Source organism: Euleptes europaea, chromosome 19 (genome assembly GCF_029931775.1).
Source record: "Euleptes europaea isolate rEulEur1 chromosome 19, rEulEur1.hap1, whole genome shotgun sequence".
Taxonomy (NCBI): domain Eukaryota; kingdom Metazoa; phylum Chordata; class Lepidosauria; order Squamata; family Sphaerodactylidae; genus Euleptes; species Euleptes europaea.
Genome location: NC_079330.1, coordinates 88,509 through 106,882, shown reverse-complemented (window position 1 = coordinate 106,882; position 18,374 = coordinate 88,509). Strand labels below are relative to the sequence as shown.

At 57.3% G+C, this 18,374-nt stretch overlaps 2 protein-coding genes across 2 annotated transcripts; both read left to right on the top strand.

The window, feature by feature from the left end:
• The first annotated feature begins 2,993 nt into the window (after positions 1-2,993).
• Positions 2,994-7,059, top strand: SZRD1 (SUZ RNA binding domain containing 1). Its single transcript, XM_056865287.1, has 4 exons — positions 2,994-3,107; positions 5,510-5,559; positions 6,284-6,538; positions 6,876-7,059. The coding sequence occupies exons 1-4, from the start codon at positions 3,057-3,059 to the stop codon at positions 6,976-6,978; spliced, it is 459 nt and encodes a 152-aa protein (XP_056721265.1). The 5' UTR covers positions 2,994-3,056; the 3' UTR covers positions 6,979-7,059.
• Positions 7,060-11,478: 4,419 nt separating this feature from the next.
• NECAP2 (NECAP endocytosis associated 2) lies at positions 11,479-16,566 on the top strand. Its single transcript, XM_056865294.1, has 8 exons — positions 11,479-11,596; positions 12,420-12,520; positions 12,956-13,060; positions 14,292-14,373; positions 14,817-14,925; positions 15,115-15,283; positions 16,033-16,126; positions 16,518-16,566. The coding sequence occupies exons 1-8, from the start codon at positions 11,505-11,507 to the stop codon at positions 16,564-16,566; spliced, it is 801 nt and encodes a 266-aa protein (XP_056721272.1). The 5' UTR covers positions 11,479-11,504.
• Positions 16,567-18,374: the final 1,808 nt, after the last annotated feature.

The window sequence follows — 18,374 nt, the reverse complement described above, 5'->3', positions numbered from 1 at the left end:
CCGCCTCCTTCGCGCGGGGCCGGAGCCCTCCCGGCCACCGTCACCGCCACCATCTTGTCGCCGTCCCGGCCGGAGGAGGGAGGGGGAGGGGGAGGGGCAGGGGCGGTCGGGGAAGGGCGAGGACGCGCTCTGCGCAGGCGTGCGGCGGCGGCCCTCGTCACGTGGCTGGAGGAGACCTCGGCGACGCGCGAGATTGTCCCGTCAGAGCCCGGGGGGGGCGGGTCACGTGACCCTGTCCGGAAGGGCCTGAGGCGGCGGCGAAGCGACCGTCCGGCTTCGGCGGGGGTGGGGGCGGGGGCGAACCCGCTCCCGGTACACCGCCCCGTGCGTGCAGGCCCCGTTGACCCGTCACGCGCAGCACGCGGCCGGGGGGGGGAAGGGCGTAGTGACGTCAGAGGGCCTTTTCCGAGCCGTGGGAAGAAGAGGAAGGCAAGCGGGAGTCCCGCCGGGTCAGGAGCCGTGCGGAGGAGGGGGCTGCCCCGACCCCGGAAGGCCCCTCGCCTGCAGATGGTTCAGCGGCGATGCTCTCGCAGAGTTCCCTCCCTCCCCCCTTCCCTCCCCGCGGTGTGCTGCGGTTTTGGACGTCCGCCGTCACACGGCAGAGATGCCGCCAACGCAGCATCCGGCCCCTTTATGGGTGCCTCCGGGATCCTGGGATCCGTGAAGGCCCGCCACTTGCGTGTTAGACCGTGGCCTGTCCTGGGTACTTAAAGCACTGAAAGATCACATCAATGAGTCCCCACTATAAATCAATACGTTTCCTGGCGTGGCGGGGTTTTGATTCTCTCATCCCCTTTCATGCGTGTTTTTCTGAAGTCTTTGAGATAAAGCAAGTCTACTATCTGTGAACTCTGGTTGCATAATGCGTGCTTTGATCTTTGACAGTCCATTGCAACAGTTACAGAAGCATTAAGATTACTTGCCTTTTAACAGAGACTGAGTTAAGTTTGGCCTTATATTGTTTTAGAAGATGAGGACATATGAGATGTATTCTTAGATGCACCTGTTGGATTATATCATAGGTACTTAAAAACCAGTCACTTATCTAGATAATAATCACCTACTTAAGAGAGAAATTTTTTAAAAGTTAGACCAGCCTGATATTTTTCTATAAAAACGTATTACTGGGATAGGCAGATCAGATTTCTCTGGAGAGAAGTCTCACAAGACGACTAGGTGGGTCATGCACCTCACTTGGGCTTCTATGGAAATCCCTGCAAGAAGTTTGAGACAATAACCTGTAATCTGTTTTGCTTTTAAACTATTACTTAGTATAATATGATTAAGAAATATTAGGAACTCTTGAGATGTTTAGTACTTGTTTTTACAATAGCTACAGGGTTAATTTTCACATGTTTGTATTTTCTAAGGTCTTGCCTAATAAAGAGAACTATTTCTTTTTAAAGTAAAAGAACTTTTTGAAAGCTTTCAGTCTGGTTTGCAGGCTTTAGTCCAAATAACAGAACTCACAATTATCTCATTTTGTACTATCATATTTAAAGGCCACTGTGTGTTGATTGTTAAGTGCCATTGAGGTCAGCATTTAATAGATTGATCCTAGAGATATCTGATGCTAAATGTGTTAAACAGATCAATGCAGGCTGCTAATGTAGTTGAGCCAGTTGGCAACAGTGACCACAACGGCATCAAATTTAATTTATATGTATGTGGGAAAGTGCCTGCGAAATCTCACACAATTACCTTTGACTTTAATGCTGCTGCAGTTGGCTACTGTGTGAACAGACGGCTGGATTTGATGGGCCTTGGTCTGATCTAGCATGGCCTTTCTTATGTAAAAGAGGGAACTTCTCTAAAATAAGAAACCTGGTAAAAAGGAATCTGAAAAGAACAGTTAAAAGGGTTAAATCTCTGGAAAGGGTTTGGGGGTTAATCATGTCCACAATACTAAAGGCTTAGCTGGATTGTACACCACAGGTCAGTAAAGATTGTATTAAGTCCAAGAGGTCACCACCATGGCCTTCCTTCATGGGTAAAGGGAGAAGAAGCTTTTCCTCTCTCATAATACCAGAACATGGAGTCATCTGCTAAAGCAGGAGTGTGAAATATGCAAAACGGATAAAAGGAAGTATTTCTTCACATGACACATAGTGAAATTGTGGAACTCCCTGCCCCAGGATGTGGTGACGGCTGCCAACTTGGAAGGCTTTAAGAGGGGAGTGGACAAGTTCATGGAGGATAGATAGGGCTACTCATGGATATTAGTAAAAATGGATACTAGTCATGATACATACCTGTTCCCTCTAGTCTCAGAGGAGCATACCTATTGTATTAGGTGCTGTGGAACACGGGCAGGATGGTGCTGCTGCGGTAGTCTTGCTTGTGGGCTTACTGGAGGCACCTGGTTGGCCACTGTGTGAACAGACTGCTGGACTTGATGAGCCTGGGTCTGATCCAGTATGGCCTTTCTGATGTTCTTATTTTGGAACTTTTAGTCCAGATTCTCTTAACTGGATGTAGGAGTAAAACATCCTGTTACATCAAGGCACCTTTCCTTGTGCCCTGAAAGGGAGCCCACCTGTCTGTTACTTAACATACCATCCCCAGAGAAAAACGATGGGGCCAGCTATTTATTGCCCAGTCTGTAATTTCCCGAACCTCACCCGACCGATCATTTATTACTAGTTCACATGTAGCAAAGGACCGTCAGAGCTTCCACTCCGCGGCAGTTAAGTGGGGGATGTGCCAAGCTACCGTACTACAGCTTTGCTCGAGGAAGCCGCGCCCCGCGCAGCCACCTTCGGAACAAAGCGCGCATGTGTAGAAAGTGCCCCTCCCGTTTCAGTGCTCCCAATCAAGAAAACAAGCATGCGCAGAACCGCATACTGAGAGGTCTGGTCTGCGCGTGCGTTGGCACAAGGCCTGTTTTGGTGACAAAACCGGAGAAGTGCGCATGTGCGAGGGGAAGCCCGGGAAAAGGCATACGCGCATGTGCGTGTCGAAGCGGCCGTCGGCTGAGAGCGGGAGTCCGCCGGCGGCGGCTGGGAGCGGCGCGCGCGCATGCGCGTTAGGCGGGCTGGCGGCGGAGGGGCATTACAATGGAAGATGAGGAGGTCGCCGAGAGTTGGGAGGAGGCGGCCGACAGCGGGGTGAGCCTGGGGGGCCCCCCCAGGGGGCCGGGGTCGGGCGCGGGGGGCGGGGGTCTCCCCTCGAGCGGCACTGGGTGGCGGGGGACGAGCGCCCAGCCGCCCCGACCCTCGCCCCTTCGGCATGGCAGGCTCGAGCCCGCCTGCTAGGCCTCTTAAAGGGTCCGCGTCCCCGTTTCTCCGAGCCCCGGACCACGTGCCCGCTCGGTGTCCTCCCCTCCCCCGCAGGCCCCCTCCGGCGCCCGCCCCCCCCCTCGCCCGCCAGGAGGGCAGCGCTCGCCGCCACCCCTCCCTCCCTGCCTGCCTGCCTGCCGCTTGGCCCGGGGCCTGCTGGCCCTCTGCTGCCGCCGCGGCGCCCCCCGGCCCGGGCGCCTGCAGGCGGGCGTTGCTCGGCGCTGGCGTCCGCCCGCCCGGCCCCCTCCCCGCTGGGCTCCGCGGGCGGAGAGGCGCACCCCCCCTCCCCCGAGGTGTCGCTCGCGCCCTCGCTCGCTGGCGCGGCCTTCCGGCACCCACGGGCGGCCCCGGGCCTCGCTGCCTCCGTCGGCCCCGGGCGAGCGACCGTGCGAGCGAGCGGCGCCCACCAAGGCCGTCCGTGGGAGGGGGGGGGGTTCCGCGTCGCCGGGCGCGCGGCCTCCGCGGGGCGGGGGCTCGGGCGGGCTCCGTAGGGCGGCTGCAGGGCGGCAGCGGGGCCCCCGCTCCGCGGCAGGGCCTCTGCTGGGCAGTGGGGAGCTCCCGGGCAGAGGCGTCTGGGGGGGGGGCGGGGGAGCCCGCAGGGTCCGGCTTGGTGGGTTTAGGGCCGCTCCGCTGGCTTCTCCTCCTGCCTCGCCTCTCTGCTCCCTGTGGCCCTAAGCAGGCGGCCGTGCCCGGGCGGGGAAGCATGGCCCCCCTGGGCAAGACCCACCCGCCGGGGCGGTGGTGATGGGTGTGCGTGTGGGGGGGGGGGCTTTCACCCTGCCTTGAGAGCCGCTGGTGCTGAGGTGCCATCCACACGGGGTGGGGGGTGCCAACCCTGCAGCGGAGGAGGGTCTCTCCTGTGTCGCTGGCGAGTGTTGGGGCCGGGGGAAGGGCTCCAAGGAGGGTGCAGTTTCTTTGCAGTCTCCTTCAGCAAGGAATTGACTTCTGGCTGGCTTCCTGGTTCAGGTAGGGCAGAGGCTGCCCGCTTGAGCATCTCTGGGCAGGGAGGCCAGTGTGCTTTCTTGCTCTTGGTTGGTGATGCTGCTGGCCCGTTCCTCAGAGGTCAGCCTCTGAACCACATTGGGTCTTCTATGGGTTCCCCCCCCCCCCACACACACACATGCACTGAGCTGCTTCTGTCGGCTGTTATTTAAGGTGTTGGATTGAGGACGCCCTATGAAGAGAGATGGAGGGATGTTAGTGGGAAGGCTGAGGTCTGGAAAGACATTGCGTTCCCTACATTCAGTGGGGTTATACTGGGCCAAGCATGAGCACTGGAGAAGCAATACCTCTACAGAAAATGCCATCTTCATGTAGCAGAAAAGACAACTTTCTGTTTTGACCTAGCCAATAGGGCCATGTGTCTGTCTCCATGCAATAGTAGGCTAGAGACTATTGTAATGCACCCTACGTCCAGCTGCCTCAAAAGTCAATTCAGAAACTCCAGTTGGTACAGAATGCCACAATTTGTTTACTGTCTAGAACTAGGTGGGATATACACATCACCCCCATTCTTCTGTCACCCATCAGTTACTAGGCTATTCAAATGAGTGAAACTATCTTTTGTTTATTTATGTTCTTGTAAGGAAATTAGACAGATTGATGGAGGAAAGACCCATCAGCAACTACTTGCCACGGGTGACTAAAGAGATCCTCCACATCTAAAGGCAGTCAACCTCTGAATCCCAGTGCTAGGAGGCAGCCTTCAGGAGCATGCCTTGGCCTCTAGGCCTGGACTCGATGGACTACTGGTGCGGTCCAGCTGAGGCTCTTGTGACCTTAGGGCATCTCTCTTTCAGGCCTGTATGGTCTCCCCACACACACACACCAGTCGAAGGTCTCCAGGGAGGAATGCTTTACCAAAATGCCTCTCTTCTCTATCCTGACACTTCAGATGGATGATGGGGCTTTGATCTGGCTTGTATGTTTTGTGGACTTAGTTGCAAGGCTTCAATTACTGCCCACCTAGGTCACTGAGGCTTGAGGGTGACAGAATATTTCTACAAAGTCAGAAACCAGAGGACAGCCAACGAGCAATGCAGTAAGGCTAGGATGACAGAATGAGAGAACGATGCAGTCGCTGCCTTGGTTACCAATCAGTTACCCACTTACGTTCTCACCTGCAAAGCCCTGAATGCCCCACATGCTGCAGGGTGGCCTTAGATGGCGCTCTGTTTGCGCTGTTTTTTTAAACAGTGTTCTGTATTTGATATGGTTGTGTTGGCTTACAGGAAATAGACCGGCGGCTGGAAAAGAAACTGAGAATCACGCAAAAAGAGAGGTGAGGCTGCTTTGTGATCCAACAGGCTCAGGGCCCAATTCTGAATGGGACCACCTGCATTAACAGCCTTAATGTGTCCGCTGATGAAGGACTGCTTCAGCGATCTGGCCCCAGATGGCACTGCCCTGGCAGAATTGCAGGAAGCTCTTGGGTTTGCCTTGCCTTCTGGGGCCAAGTTGAAATAGAACCTGAAGAAGGCAAAGGGGAGAAGAAGTAGATTCCTGCCTGGCCAGTGGGATGCCTGGGACGGCGAGCAGGGTGCCAGCCTGGCGTGGGTTGCAGGATGCTCCCGTCCGGCCCAGACTGCCCCCCGTTCCACCTTGCTGGTTGAGGAACGCTCCAGAAAAGACGAAGAACAGCAGCGAGGTGGTGAATTCCCAGCACGGCAGCTGCAGGAGGCTGTTGCTGGGGCAAGGGGCCTCCCCTCCGCTGCTCTGGTGTTTCTTGCCATGAGAGGGGGCTTGTCCACATTTCACCCCTGCTGGGTTCAGGTGGGTGGGGGTGGGGCTGGGGGCAGCCCTTGACTTACTCTCCCTTGCGTTGCAGTGTGAGGAGGGGAGGCTGTTGGGGGTGGAATGCTGGCACAGCCGTACCCCTTGGGTCCTTCTGATGTGCCCCGTCCGTTCCTTGCTGCCTGGACCCCTCCTCTCTGCAATTGGTCTGGACATCTGTATATGCTCTGCCACTCGCAGTAAACTCTCTCCCTCCCTGATCCTCTTGACAGCGGGAAGTCCAAATCTCCCCCCAAAGTGCCGATTGTCATTCAGGACGACAGCCTTCCCTCGGGTCCCCCTCCACAGATTAGGATCTTAAAGCGGCCCACGAGCAACGGGGTGCTCAGCAGTCCTCATTCGGCCAACCGCCCAGCTTTCCCGGTGAAGTCGCTGGCCCAGAGGGAGGCGGAGTACGCAGAAGCCCGGAAGCGGATTCTAGGTAGCGCGAGCCCGGAAGAGGAGCAAGACAAGCCCATCCTCGACAGGTGGGGAGTGCGGCGTTTGGGGGTGGTGGCTGCTGTGACTGCCCGGGCTTGCCTGCTGACCAGTGGGCCAAACCCCAGAGGTGCCACAGTGGTGCTCCAGACGTTCGGCGTCTGGTGCTTATGCTTGTGGGCAGCAACTGACCCCCTGTCTTGGGTGTGGTGCCAGCTACCTGCAGGTCATGCAATACCCCCCACCCCACCATAGTGTGGCTTTGCTGCTCTGCTGGTGACTTGTGTGGGCAAGAGCAGCAGGAGTGTTTCTGCCGCCCGCTTCCTTTGGATCTGGGGGGTGGCATGCTGGGTTGGTGAAGGGTGCTTGTGTGCTCTCCTCCTGCAGGCCCACGAGGATCTCCCAGCCGGAGGATGCCAGGCAGCCCAGCAACGTGATCCGGCAGCCACTGGGTCCAGATGGCTCACAAGGCTTCAAGCAGCGCAGATAGGCATGGGTGGCTGACGCGGCGGCTCGAAAGCAGGGCTGTCCCCCAGCCCAGATTGCGCTACTGCAGCAGTGGACAAATGGACCAGAGCAGGGGCTCCTCCCCGCCAGGGTTTCTCGCACTGTGATCCCCTTTGCCCTGCCGACTGTGCCCTTCAGCCCCCTGCACTGTGACCCCCACTTCACCCACTGTGATTGGCGCACGGAAGAGGGTTGATCCACGCCCCTGCCTGGGGGGAGCAGGGCGGGCTTCTCCGGGCAGGGCAGGGCTGCACGCAGCGTCCCGCTGGCCAATGCCAGCTCCAGCAATAAGGACCGCAGCTTTGGCAGATGGGCTCGGCTGGGAGTAGGAGCAAGAGGCAGGGGGCTGCTTCTTGAGCCATGCATGGGGGCCCCCGTTGCTTTCAGGGGACAAGGTCGGTTAACGTGGGGTGGGGGTGGGTGGGGGCTGTGCACAAGTTGTCGTTTGCTTTTGGGGAACTGAGTGGTGTTGAAGCCAAAAGTGCATGAGAAGAGGTGGGGGAGGGGCATTAGGATTTTAACTTGTTTCTCTGAGAAGCGATAATTTGTAGATTTCCAGGGAGAAAGAAGCTTTTTGAGGAGCTTGTGCAGGATGGGGCTGATGAATGGGACGTGGTGTGTGTGGTCCTCATCCGGGGCCCCTCTGCTGCCGAGTGAGTGGAATGTGGGGTGCAGGTAAGCCACACCCCCACCCAAGGCACGCCTGCTGCTCACCTGGAAGTACCTGAGCTGGTATCACCCTACCGGCCTCTGTGGCCCAGGGGGAATGAATGGGAATGCACCTCTTGCATTCAGGGAGGGAGGAAGGCCAGCTAGGGCCTCCCGTGCCTGCTTGTGCTGCTTCCCAGCGATGGGCTGGGTGCTGCTTGTGGCCCCAGGGACGGTGAACTAGGAGCAGATGGGCTGAGTGCCAGGGTCGCTGAGCAATGCTTGCGCTGGCCAGGCAGGTGAGATGAGGCTGGCTGGCTCGTGGCCCTGTAGTTCCAAGGGGGGGGGTCGCCTGCAGGAGGCACAGTGGGGCTCAGGGGAGAGTAGGAAGCCACATGCCTTCTCATGCAGAGTTGGAGGGCCAGCCCCGATGCTCGCAATCAGCAGAGAGATCTGAGGGGCTCCAGGCAGGAATTGGTTGCTTTGGTTTTTGTCTCACCTGGACAGAAATGGTGGGATTTTCCTTTACTGTATCAAGGAGACAACCCTTTGACCTTTTCTCCTGGCAGTTGGGGGCAGATTTCCCAGGGAGGCTGGCAGGTTTCTGCATGCTGCAAGGGTGCACAGCGCCACCCCTCCGCTGGGCCTTCCCTTGTCCCCTCTCACAGCCATCGGGGGGTGGGCGGGCTCTAGGCCTCCCCCAGCACCCCCTTCAGGTGACCCTGGGCTAGCTGGCTTCACTGTGTTTTTCTGGAGTCCGCCTGTGTGTGTCTGGTTTCAGAGGACACCGCGGGTGTGGGAGGGATGCCCGCACATAAGCGTGTAGCGAATGGCAGGCTCTTAAACTTCTCTTACATGGAAATGGAAGTGGAACTTTGCCTCAGCTGGGTCACATAGGGTGGGGGCAAGGGGAGGAATCTCTGTGTACGTCAGTCTGAGACATGTACAAAAATACTGCAAAGTAAATAACTGGTTGAGGAAAATCAATAATAATAAAACTACCTGTGAACAAAAAGTGAAGGCGTGACTGACCGTGGCTCTGTTTGACTCAAGGACCCTTTGGCGGAGCCTTCTCGGCCAACGCCGTCTGAGAGACAGCACTCTCTCTCACCACGAGCAGTAGCTCCCACGGCTGCATCTTTTCCTTCTTGGAATTGCGGGAGAGGGGGTTGAAATTGAGGGCTGTGGGGTTCTGCATCCCCTTCCTCCAGCCTCATTTCTGTCCCACGCCTACAGCTCTTTTAGTGGGACATTAATATTTCCCGGTTAGTGTGGTAAGGGGAAAGTGGGTGGGATGGAATGAGGCGAAAAAACTCCAAACGGAAGGAAGGGGGGGTAAGGTAAGGGGAATTACAGTGTAAGCAATAACGGTGTCAGTCCCCATGCCTTTCCTTAACTCTGGGCTGGGCGACATCCTCTCTGGCTGTGCCAGCCTGCTGTGTCAGGACGGGCCCCTTTCCTCTGCTCCCAGGTGACGCATTTGGCCCTGTGGCCGCCACTGCAGAAGGTGAGGGGTGGTGTTGCTCCACTGCCAGTGTAGCCATACTCCCGTGAGGACCTGCTGGCCTGCAGGCAGGCCGGGTGGGTCTCTTGAACTGTCTGCCACCCAGGGCTCTTTGGGGTGGGCACCGGTCCACTGTTTTGTTCAGCAACCAATGTTGAAAACAGTTGAGTCCTCTTAGGGCTGTGGGACGTGTGCAGGGGTGCATGTTCTTAGGGGCACTTTAGGGTTTGTGTGTGCGTGTGTTTTCACATGACAAGGAAGTGGCCACATCGGCCCATGATCGTCCTAAGTATGCAGAGAAACATTTTATAAATTGTATTTTAAATAAATGTGTTAACTTTTAAATATGCAGCCTCATGGTTATTCCTCTTCCCACTGCTCCTGAGTCTGGAAGAAAACCTGCTTTCTGTAGAACCAACTAGCAGGGTATGAGGGGCTTGGCAGAGTAGGGGGAGCACTAGATTTCCCCTGGGGTAGCAACCACAAAGTCCTGTGCCATCTGAATGGCTTCAGTGGGACAGACAAACAACAAACGTGTCACTCTTCAGTCAGGGGGCCCACAGATACCCAGACGGAGGAAGAAGAGAGACAGAGAACCCTGAGGACAAGAGATCTGCTCACGTACCACTGAAGCCAGCCAGCTTTTAAAGCAGGCCGGCTGAGCTGACCCTCTGCCTTGAAAACAACAGGGCTTCTCCGGCTCCTAGCTTTACCCCCAACGTGCTGCATCTGGAGGACTGAGCAGAAAAGGGGTGGGGGAGAAGGGGGCCTGTCAGCCCCACTTCAGCTCCAGTGGCATCAATGCCCTTCCTCTGTGGCTCTGAGTCTGGACAGCTAACTGAAGCCTCCAGCTTTGGGCGCAGTATACCTGTGCACTGGGGTTGGGGGGAGAGACCTGTTGCCTTTCTGTGTGCTGGTGAGCTCCCCGGGAACATTGCGCTGCCTCTGGGCCTACTGGGCTGGTTGGTAGGCCTCATGCCTGGCTTTTCCAGTTTGTCTGTACTGACCAAGCTTTAACTGGTAGCCCACGGCAAGCCAATGCCACTACATTGTTGTTGCAAGGGGGGTCGAACAGAGATGCCCCCCCCATCGCTCACCCGGAGCAACTTCACTTGTTAGGCACTGCCTGCTGCCTGCCAAGGCCCTGCTGCCTTCAGGACTGGAAATCTGACCTCCACAGGGTGTGAGCTGCCCAGAGTTGTGGGCTGTGGTTCCCTGCTGGTGAAGACTGTTACATAAGGCTACAAGCTCCAGGTGGGGAGTCAAACAACTGGCCAATATCCCATTTCTACAGGTGTTGGGCAGGGGTAATTGGTGCCCCTCTGGCTATCTTGTGGCATGTCCTGCCCACCAGGACCGTCAAGTGTTACATTTAGAAATAGAGTTGGAAGGGACCACCAGGCTCCTGCACAACACAGGAAATTCACAACTCCCTCCCCCCCACACCCCCAGTGACCCCTCCTCCATGGCCAGAAGATGGCCAAGATGCCCTCCCTCTCATCATCTGCCTAAGGTCACAGAATCAGCATTGCTGACCGATGGCCATCTAGCCTCTGCTTAAAAACCTCCAGGGAAGGAGCGCTTACCACCTCCCGAGGAAGCCTGTTCCACTGAGGAACCGCTCTGTTAGAAAATTCTTCCTAATGTCTAGATGGAAACTCTTGATTTAATTTCAACCCGTTGGTTCTGGTCCGACCTTCTTGGGCAACAGAAAAGAACGCGGCACCCTCCTCTCTATGACAGCCCTTCAAGTACTTGAAGATGGTGATCAGGTCCCCTCTCGGCCTTCTCCTCTTCAGGCTAAACGTACCCAGCTCCTTCAACCTTTCCTCCTAGGACTTGGTCTCCAGACCCCTCGCCATCTTCGTTGCCCTCGTCTGGACCCGTTCCAGCTTCTGCAGAACCTTGTTCAGATTTGGTGTCAGAAAAGGTCCAACGTCACATCTGGTTCCCAGCTGTTTGGGATGTCAGGAGGGAGAAGCGCTACAGAGATTTGGGTCGAGCAGCCTGGGGGCAGGGGTCCTTCCCCACACATTGAGACACGTGGAATTCCTCAGGTACCCTCACTCTCTAACAGACGCATCTTGGCGGGGGGGGGGGTTAACTGGCTGTTCATAATATCTTTTACCAGACCACCATCGTGTACCAAGTACCGTACATCAGTTATCCGCGCCGCCCGCCGAACACGCAGGCGCAGCTGGGGCGGGGCGAGGGGGCGGCGCCGAAGGAAGGAAAGAAACAAAACGGGCCCGGAAGTAGGAGGAGCCGGCTTCTGGGACGCCTCTCGCGCATGCGCGACCCCTCAACCCCTCTCCCGCTGGAGGAGGACCCGTATTTCCGGGTTGTCCGGCTCCAAGATGGCGGATGGCGAGTACGAGTCGGTGCTGTGCGTCAAGCCGGACGTGCTGGTCTACCGGCTCCCCCCGCGCGCCTCCAACCGCGGGTACAGGTCGGTAGGGCGCCCTGAGCGTGTGCAGAGAGCGCGTCGTCCGGCCGGGGCCCGGGGCCAGTCTTTGTGGGGCGCTGTGGCTTCTCCCCCTCCCTCCCTCCCGTTGAGAAAACGGCCCCTGTGCTCCTGCCGTGCAGCCGGTTTTTAATTCAGAAGCGACCCCTTTCGTCTTATGACTTCGAGGCTTGTTCAGGGATCCTCGGCGGGGCACCTTGTCGTCGAGGGCCTTTGGAAAGTCCCAACTACGGAACGCCCACCGGGTCACCCGCGGTCCGCGCGCTCGTTCGCTTCCTCAGAGACCGCCAGAAGGGTGGGGAGGCGGGACTTCCCGTTCGCGGAAGCCAGGCTGATTTTCCTTCAGCAGGTTTTGTTCCTCTAAGTGCCCCTAAGACTTTAAACTTTGGTTACGGTTTCTACTGATTTGCCTGGGACAGACATTAGGCTGGCCGGCCTGTCGCTTCCCTGTTCACTTCTGGACCCCCCCTTTTTTAAAAAAAAAACTGGTGTAACATTTGCTACTCTCCAGGCTTCCAGTACAGATGCTGGTTTTAGTGATAAGTTACATACATGGCTTGGTAGATCAAAGGTCTCACATTTGAGCTCCCTAAGGACTCTAGGGTGTATGCCATCAGGACCTGCAGACTTAATCAGTTTTTAATTTTCCAAGTAGGTCTCGAAGGTCCTCTCTGGTCAGCTCAGTTACACTCAGTTCTTTAGACTTCCTTCCTGAAAGCAGAGGCTCTGGCATGGGTATCCAGATGCAAATAATGCATTGCACTTCTCTGCCACCTCCCCCTCTTTCTTCTCCCCTTTCTTCTGCTAGAGCTGCTGAGTGGCAGTTGGACCAGCCAGCCTGGAGTGGCCGCATGCGCATCACCTCCCAGGGGCAGGTGGCCTACGTCAAGCTGGAGGACAAGACTTCAGGTACGCACAGGCTGGGAAGTGCTCTGAGCCTCTATCTGCCTGCAACACCTTCCGGGGCTGGAAGGAGAGGCTTGACGAAGCAGGCATTGGTGGTCAGAAGGGCTGGGAAGGGAGCACGCTTGAAAAGCACCCGCTTGTTATTCTGCTGTACAGGCATGGAGGCTGTTGGGGTCTCACTGACCCCCGTATTAAAGAACAGGTTCTCTCCACCCCACCCCCGTTACCTTGCTTGTGCAGTTTTGAACTCAGAACATCTCCGAAGCAAGGACCAAGGCTGATCCTTAACGGCTCTCATGCTGGCCAGCGAGAGTACTTCTGAGCCCTTCGTCCCCCCCTCCTCCCGAGCGCCGGTTGTGGGTGTTCGCAAGGGAAGCGGCAGGCCCCTGCGGGTGGAGGGCCAGCAGGCGCTCACCTCCCACTTCTGCCTTCCTTCAGGAGAACTCTTTGCTCAGGCCCCGGTGGACCAGTTTCCTGGCCTCGCTGTGGAGGGTGTGACAGACTCCAGCAGGTACTTCGTCCTCCGGATCGAGGATGGAAACGGTAAGGGGGCAGCAGAGGTGTGGGTCGCTGTTATTTCACTGTTTGCTTGGCCAAAAATGTTTCTGACACACACAGTCAGAAAACCTCATGGCCACTTACTTAGGATTGGCACACAGACAGTCCTCCACCGAGGGTTGCCACCTCTGGGTGGGGAAATTCCTGGAGATTTGGAGGTGGAGCCTGGGGAGGGAGCTCAGCAGGGATGTGATGCCAGAGAGTCTCCCCTCCAGAACTGTGATCTTCTCCAGGTGAAGGGATCTCTGTAATCTGGGCATCTGAAGTAATTCAAGAAGATCTCTGGGCCCCACCGGGAGGTTAGCAAGCCTACCCCCACCTCCTCTCATTAAGTGCTGTTTCCTTTGTGGCCTGGGGAGGCAAATGGTTTGGGTTTCCCAGGACTTTGGGCTGAGTATGCACAAGCCCGTTTGGCTGCCGAGGGTGGAAACCTCTTTCCTCCCTGAGGCATCTGTAGGGTTGGACGAGGGTTCATTCAGGACGTGTCTGGACAGCCCCCTCCCCTGCTGGGGAGGGCACCTGCCTCCAGCCCATCCTCTGCCACAGCTACCAAGCCATATATGAGAGCCAGCGTGGTGTAGTGGTTAAGAACGGTGGTTTGGAGTGGTGGAATCTGATGTGGAGGACTGGGTTTGATTCCCCACTCCACATGAGCAGTGGAGGCTAATTTGGTGAACCGGGTTGGTTTCCCCACTCATCCACATGAAGCCAGATGGGTGGCCTTGGGCTAGTCACACTCTCTCAGCCTCACCTACCTCACAGGGTGTCTGTTGTGGGGAGGGGAAGGAAAGGTGACTGTAAGCCGGTTTGAGTCTCCCTTAAGTGGGAGAGAAAGTCAGCCTATAAAAACCAACTCCTTCTTCTCTGCCTGTTGTCCTTGGGCGGTGTGATGGAGCAGGGGCCACTGGCAGGGCATTGCCTTGAGTTCTCCCTGCTCTGGGGGTGGTGTGAGGCCCTGCTCCACTGGGTGGGGTCCTTCTGCTGCCCTCTGGTTCCCACGCTCGTAATTCAACCCCCACAGGAGAGGAGCAGAGCTTTGCCCTGATGGCTGCCTGCCATGAGCTGGCCTGGCCAGGTGCCCGTTCCCAGGGCCAGCCGGCTCCTGCAGCCGAGGCCAGGTCACCGTGGTGTGGCATGCCACGCTGGGGAGGACAAGCTTTTTGGAGTGGGGGGGCTGGTGGCCGTGCCGCTCACCACATCTGGTTTTCTGTCCCAGGGCGCAGGGCATTCATCGGCCTTGGCTTTGTTGACCGAGGTGATGCCTTTGACTTCAACGTGGCACTCCAAGACCACTTCAAGTGAGCTCTCGTCCTCCCTGGTCCCATTGCTCTGGGCACAACACAGGCTCTGCCTCGCTGTCCGGCATGCAAGATCCCTGCCCAGGCAGCACTCAGGGGCTGGGGAGGTGTTTCCCCTCCTCCCCTCGTTGCAGCCTCTAAGAGCACATTGGCCGGGGGTGGGTGGGGATGCGTTTAATGCCAGCATTGGAGCGGGTGGTGGAAGGGTGCCACCCCGTCTCCTGCCAGTCCTCTTCCCCACTCTGCTGAACATCTCAGAAGCGGAGGTGGGTTTGGGGGCTCCGCGGTTGCTCTTGAGCATCTTGTCCGTTCCCCCCCCCCCCCGAAACCAAAGGTGCTGCACTTCTGGGTCCAGAACCTGTTCAGGCCTAGAATTTGTCGGCGTTGCCTGCTTTGGCATTCTCTCTTTCCCGCCCCCTCCGTTTCTCTGGTGCTTTTTGCAGGTGGGTGAAGCAGCAGAGTGAGCTGGCAAAACAAGCCCAGAATCCCGACCAGGGCCCGAAGCTGGACTTGGGCTTCAAGGAGGGCCAGACCATCAAGCTCAGCATTGCGGTGAGGGCTCTGCTCCTGTCTTGGGAGTGGAAGCAGCGGGGGTTGCGGGAGGCTTGTTTGTGCAAGGGAAGCCATGGCTTGGCCAGCCCTTCCCTGCCCCCTGAGGGTTGCGAGCAGTGCCCCCCCCCGGGGCAGAGTTCTCTGAGCAGTTGGAAACAGGAGCTGGAATGCTTTCAACTCTCTCTTTAGAATATGAAGAAGAAGGAGGGGGCGTTGGGGACCAAATCACGTACAGGAGGCTTGGGGGCCCCCAGCCTGATTCCCCCCCCTCCAGGAGGAAAGGGCTCCGTTGTCCCTCTCCCCGAGAAGCAAGCGCCGTCCCATCCGGCACAGTCTCCAGCAGGCGCCCCAGAGGCAGGTGTGTGCGTCTGCTCTGGCTTCCCGGGCTGAGCTGTTCTGAGAGGACTCCGGGTGGGATTGTGTGGGGCTCTTTTGGGGGGCAGCGGCGTAAAGCAGTGGTTTGGGGGCCGTATACAGGGCCCACGCCCCTACAGAGCCTACGCCCCTACAGAGCCTTGGCCTGTGTTCCAGGGAGTGCCCTCGCTTTGCGGAGGGCCGCAGCTAGCTAGTTTGTTTGCCATGTTTTGTGGGATCTAGCCAGAGTCCAGAATGGGACCAGCCCTCTGCTGGTGGGTGCTGTTCTGCTGGCCATCTGTGGGGCAGCTGCCCACCTGTCTAGGCCAGGGCCAACCACAGAGCACCGGGAAGGTTTTCCTGGGGAGGGGCGAAGGAGCTGCGGTTGGTGCCAGAGCTGCAGGCCCCAGACAGATGCTAGACCCTGTGCCCTGGGGGTGGAGCTGGGGAGCTGCTGCATGAAACCAGAGTGCCTGTTGGGCAGCTGTTCAGCCTGTGTGCTGCGGAGCAAGGCTGCAGTCAAAGGGCCCTGACCCCCCCCCCCCGCAAACTTAGATCACAGTTTGGACCAGTAGGAATGGAGCATTGGTCTGAGACCCCACCCCCGGAGAGTGCCCAAAACTTTTCCTGGCAGAAGCTGGTTGTCTCCACAAAGTCACAACCGCTCTAATGGGACCTCAGAGGCTGGGGTGGGTGGGTCGATGGGTGATAAACACCTCGGTTCATCCCTTGCTCCATCTTGTCTTTTACCAGCAGAGGCCTCCGTGTCTTGGCCGCAGCAGCTCCAGGTGCTTACAGCTGAAGCCGCGGCTGACATCTGGGGAGACTTTGCTCAAGCTTCTTCTGGGTGAGGAGTGGGATGTGCAGAGCAGCGTTTGGGCTCATTTGAAGGCCAGACTTAAGGGCCTTCCGGATCCCTGGTCTGTGTCGGAATCCCCTCCTCTTTGTCCCTGGGGTTTACCTGTGCCAGAATGCTTGCCTGGGACGGCCATCGGAACAATGCAGGATTTTGAAACTCCCCAACAGGGAGCGCCTTCTCTCTCTCAGGGAGGCGGTTTTCTGAGTTCTGCTTTTCCGTAATGCCCAGTAAAACATGTGGAGATATTCCCCCATGAACGTGGTGTCTTGTCCCCACATCTTTAGCAGGGGGGAGGTGACATCTCTGCCCCCCTTGGAGAAAGCGGAATTTCCCTGTGCTCAGAGCCTCTTCTTTCTCACCCTCCTTTGCTCCCGCACAGGTCTGCTTCTGCCCCCTCTCAGCAGAGCACAGGCTGGGTCCAGTTCTGAGCCAGGGCGGGCTCCACTTTTCCCACACGAGGGTGACGGAAGGCCTGCTCTTCTCTTTTCTCTCCTGCACCAAAGGCAAAGGGGAGTCCCGCTTGCCCTCCAGGCCCTTTCCAAGGACCCTGGTTCCAGATACGTTCCAGCATTTGCCTCGGGCAGGATGGAGAGGAAGAGGGCCACAGCTATGCAAACCCTCCCTTCCCCGCTTCAAGTGCTGGCTTTCCCCCCCTGTGCTCAAATCACAGTGGATTGATCCAAAAGGAGTTGGCAGAGCAGAAGTGGATGTTGTGCATCCTGGCAAGCTCAGTTGAAGCCCATCCGCTACTCCTCCTCGTGGCAGGAAAGCAAGGAGCCCTTTTTTGAGGATGCGGAGCTCCGTCTCGAAGGCCTGGGGCTCTCCGGCCAAGTCCACACTGCATGCCAGCAGCCGGAGCAGGTGTCAACAGCCCCTGTCTTCGTGGGAGGCTCTGTGCTCATTGTGGTTGCGCTAGATTTGCTCCTCAGCATAGCCTGATCCGCATTCTCAAAGGTCTCAATCCACTTTGATCAGAGCAACTGAAGCGACGCCTTCCTCGGCAGCACCTGGGCACCTTCGTTCCTTCTGAAGCAGGTTTGCACAGCAGTGCGAAAACCAGCTTGACCCTCCTGCATCCCCAGAGAGGTGGTTTCTGATGGATTTGCAGTTTCCAGAGTTCCTCTGAACTGGGCCCCAAGGCAGAAGGGGGTGGGGGTCTTGAATCTGAGCATGCCTTCACTTGAGGTCTGGTGGTCGGGGGCCAGGAGGAAGGCTGGGAGGGGCTTGGGGGGGCGACCACGCGGTCCCTGTGCTGCTCCAGGTTGTCTTGAGTTAAGGGCAGGGCCGCCTTCCTTCCTTCCTTCCTTCTGGCGCTTCTCGTGTGAAACTCTTTAACATTCCTTATTGTTCTGACTTAGAAGAAACAACACAGCAGCGTTGTGTTCCTGAAGAGTTCCTGGTTTGGTGGCCTGTGACGTTTAGATATCCTCAAGAACGGTCTGTTTTGGGGATTGTGTTTAAGGAACTGTACTTGAATTCTCTTTTAAATATATACAAATACATATATTCTTACCTATTTATACTGAGGAAAAAACCTCTTTCTCAAAAAGTTCTACTATTTTGCACTTATGCAGAGTATTTTGTGTTTTTTAAACTGATTCCTAATTAAAACAAATCCCAAAAAGCTTGTTTCAGTTTGCTTTGGGGGGCACAGTTCAGCAGAGGGGGGCGGGGGGTAAGAAAAGGTGTGACGTTCCAGTTGCCCCCAAAGTCATGGGTGGTGGTTGGCAAAGAGGGGGCTGTGCGGGGGAAACTGAGTCACTTGCCGCATGTCTGGTGAGGCTGGCTGGAGACCTGAGCCTGCCTTCTGAACCACCAAATGATGCGGGGTGTGGGGGGGTGCTCCTGTTTTCCTGCAAATGCCCCCCTCCTTTCCCAGCAGGCTGGCAGGGCTGGGTTCTGGCCCTGGAGGCGGCCTTTGGCTTGACCCAGCTCTGCGAGTGGGGGGTGGGGTTGTGGCCTTCAACCTCACTGCCCTGATCTGCCTGCCCTTGTGGGGCTGGGCAGCCGGCTCCCTCCTGCCGGCCTTCTACTTCTGCGGGGGGGGGGAGGGCACCCACACGACCAGGAGGAGCCCCGGCCAGGGAAGGAGCCCTGCCCGTAGGCCTTTGGTGTGGGCATGGGGCCTGCCGCACCGTCGCTTGCCCGGCTCCTGCCCTTTCTCCTAGCCGCGGCCCCGGAGGATCGTGCTCGCCAAGGAAGGGCTGCGCCAGGAAGCCTTTCTATGCTGACTGCC

What these genes read in the sequence shown, in the direction of transcription:
- SZRD1 (XM_056865287.1), top strand. Translation starts at nt 3,057, where the DNA reads ATGGAAGATGAGGAGGTCGCCGAGAGTTGGGAGGAGGCGGCCGACAGC. An exon ending in AGGAGGCGGCCGACAGCGGG is followed by an intron (nt 3,108 to 5,509) that starts GTGAGCCTGGGG and finishes GTTGGCTTACAG; the next exon opens with GAAATAGACCGGCGGCTGGA. An exon ending in GACAAGCCCATCCTCGACAG is followed by an intron (nt 6,539 to 6,875) that starts GTGGGGAGTGCG and finishes CTCCTCCTGCAG; the next exon opens with GCCCACGAGGATCTCCCAGC.
- NECAP2 (XM_056865294.1), top strand. Translation starts at nt 11,505, where the DNA reads ATGGCGGATGGCGAGTACGAGTCGGTGCTGTGCGTCAAGCCGGACGTG. An exon ending in GCTGGAGGACAAGACTTCAG is followed by an intron (nt 12,521 to 12,955) that starts GTACGCACAGGC and finishes GCCTTCCTTCAG; the next exon opens with GAGAACTCTTTGCTCAGGCC. An exon ending in TTTGCTCAAGCTTCTTCTGG is followed by an intron (nt 16,127 to 16,517) that starts GTGAGGAGTGGG and finishes GCTCCCGCACAG; the next exon opens with GTCTGCTTCTGCCCCCTCTC.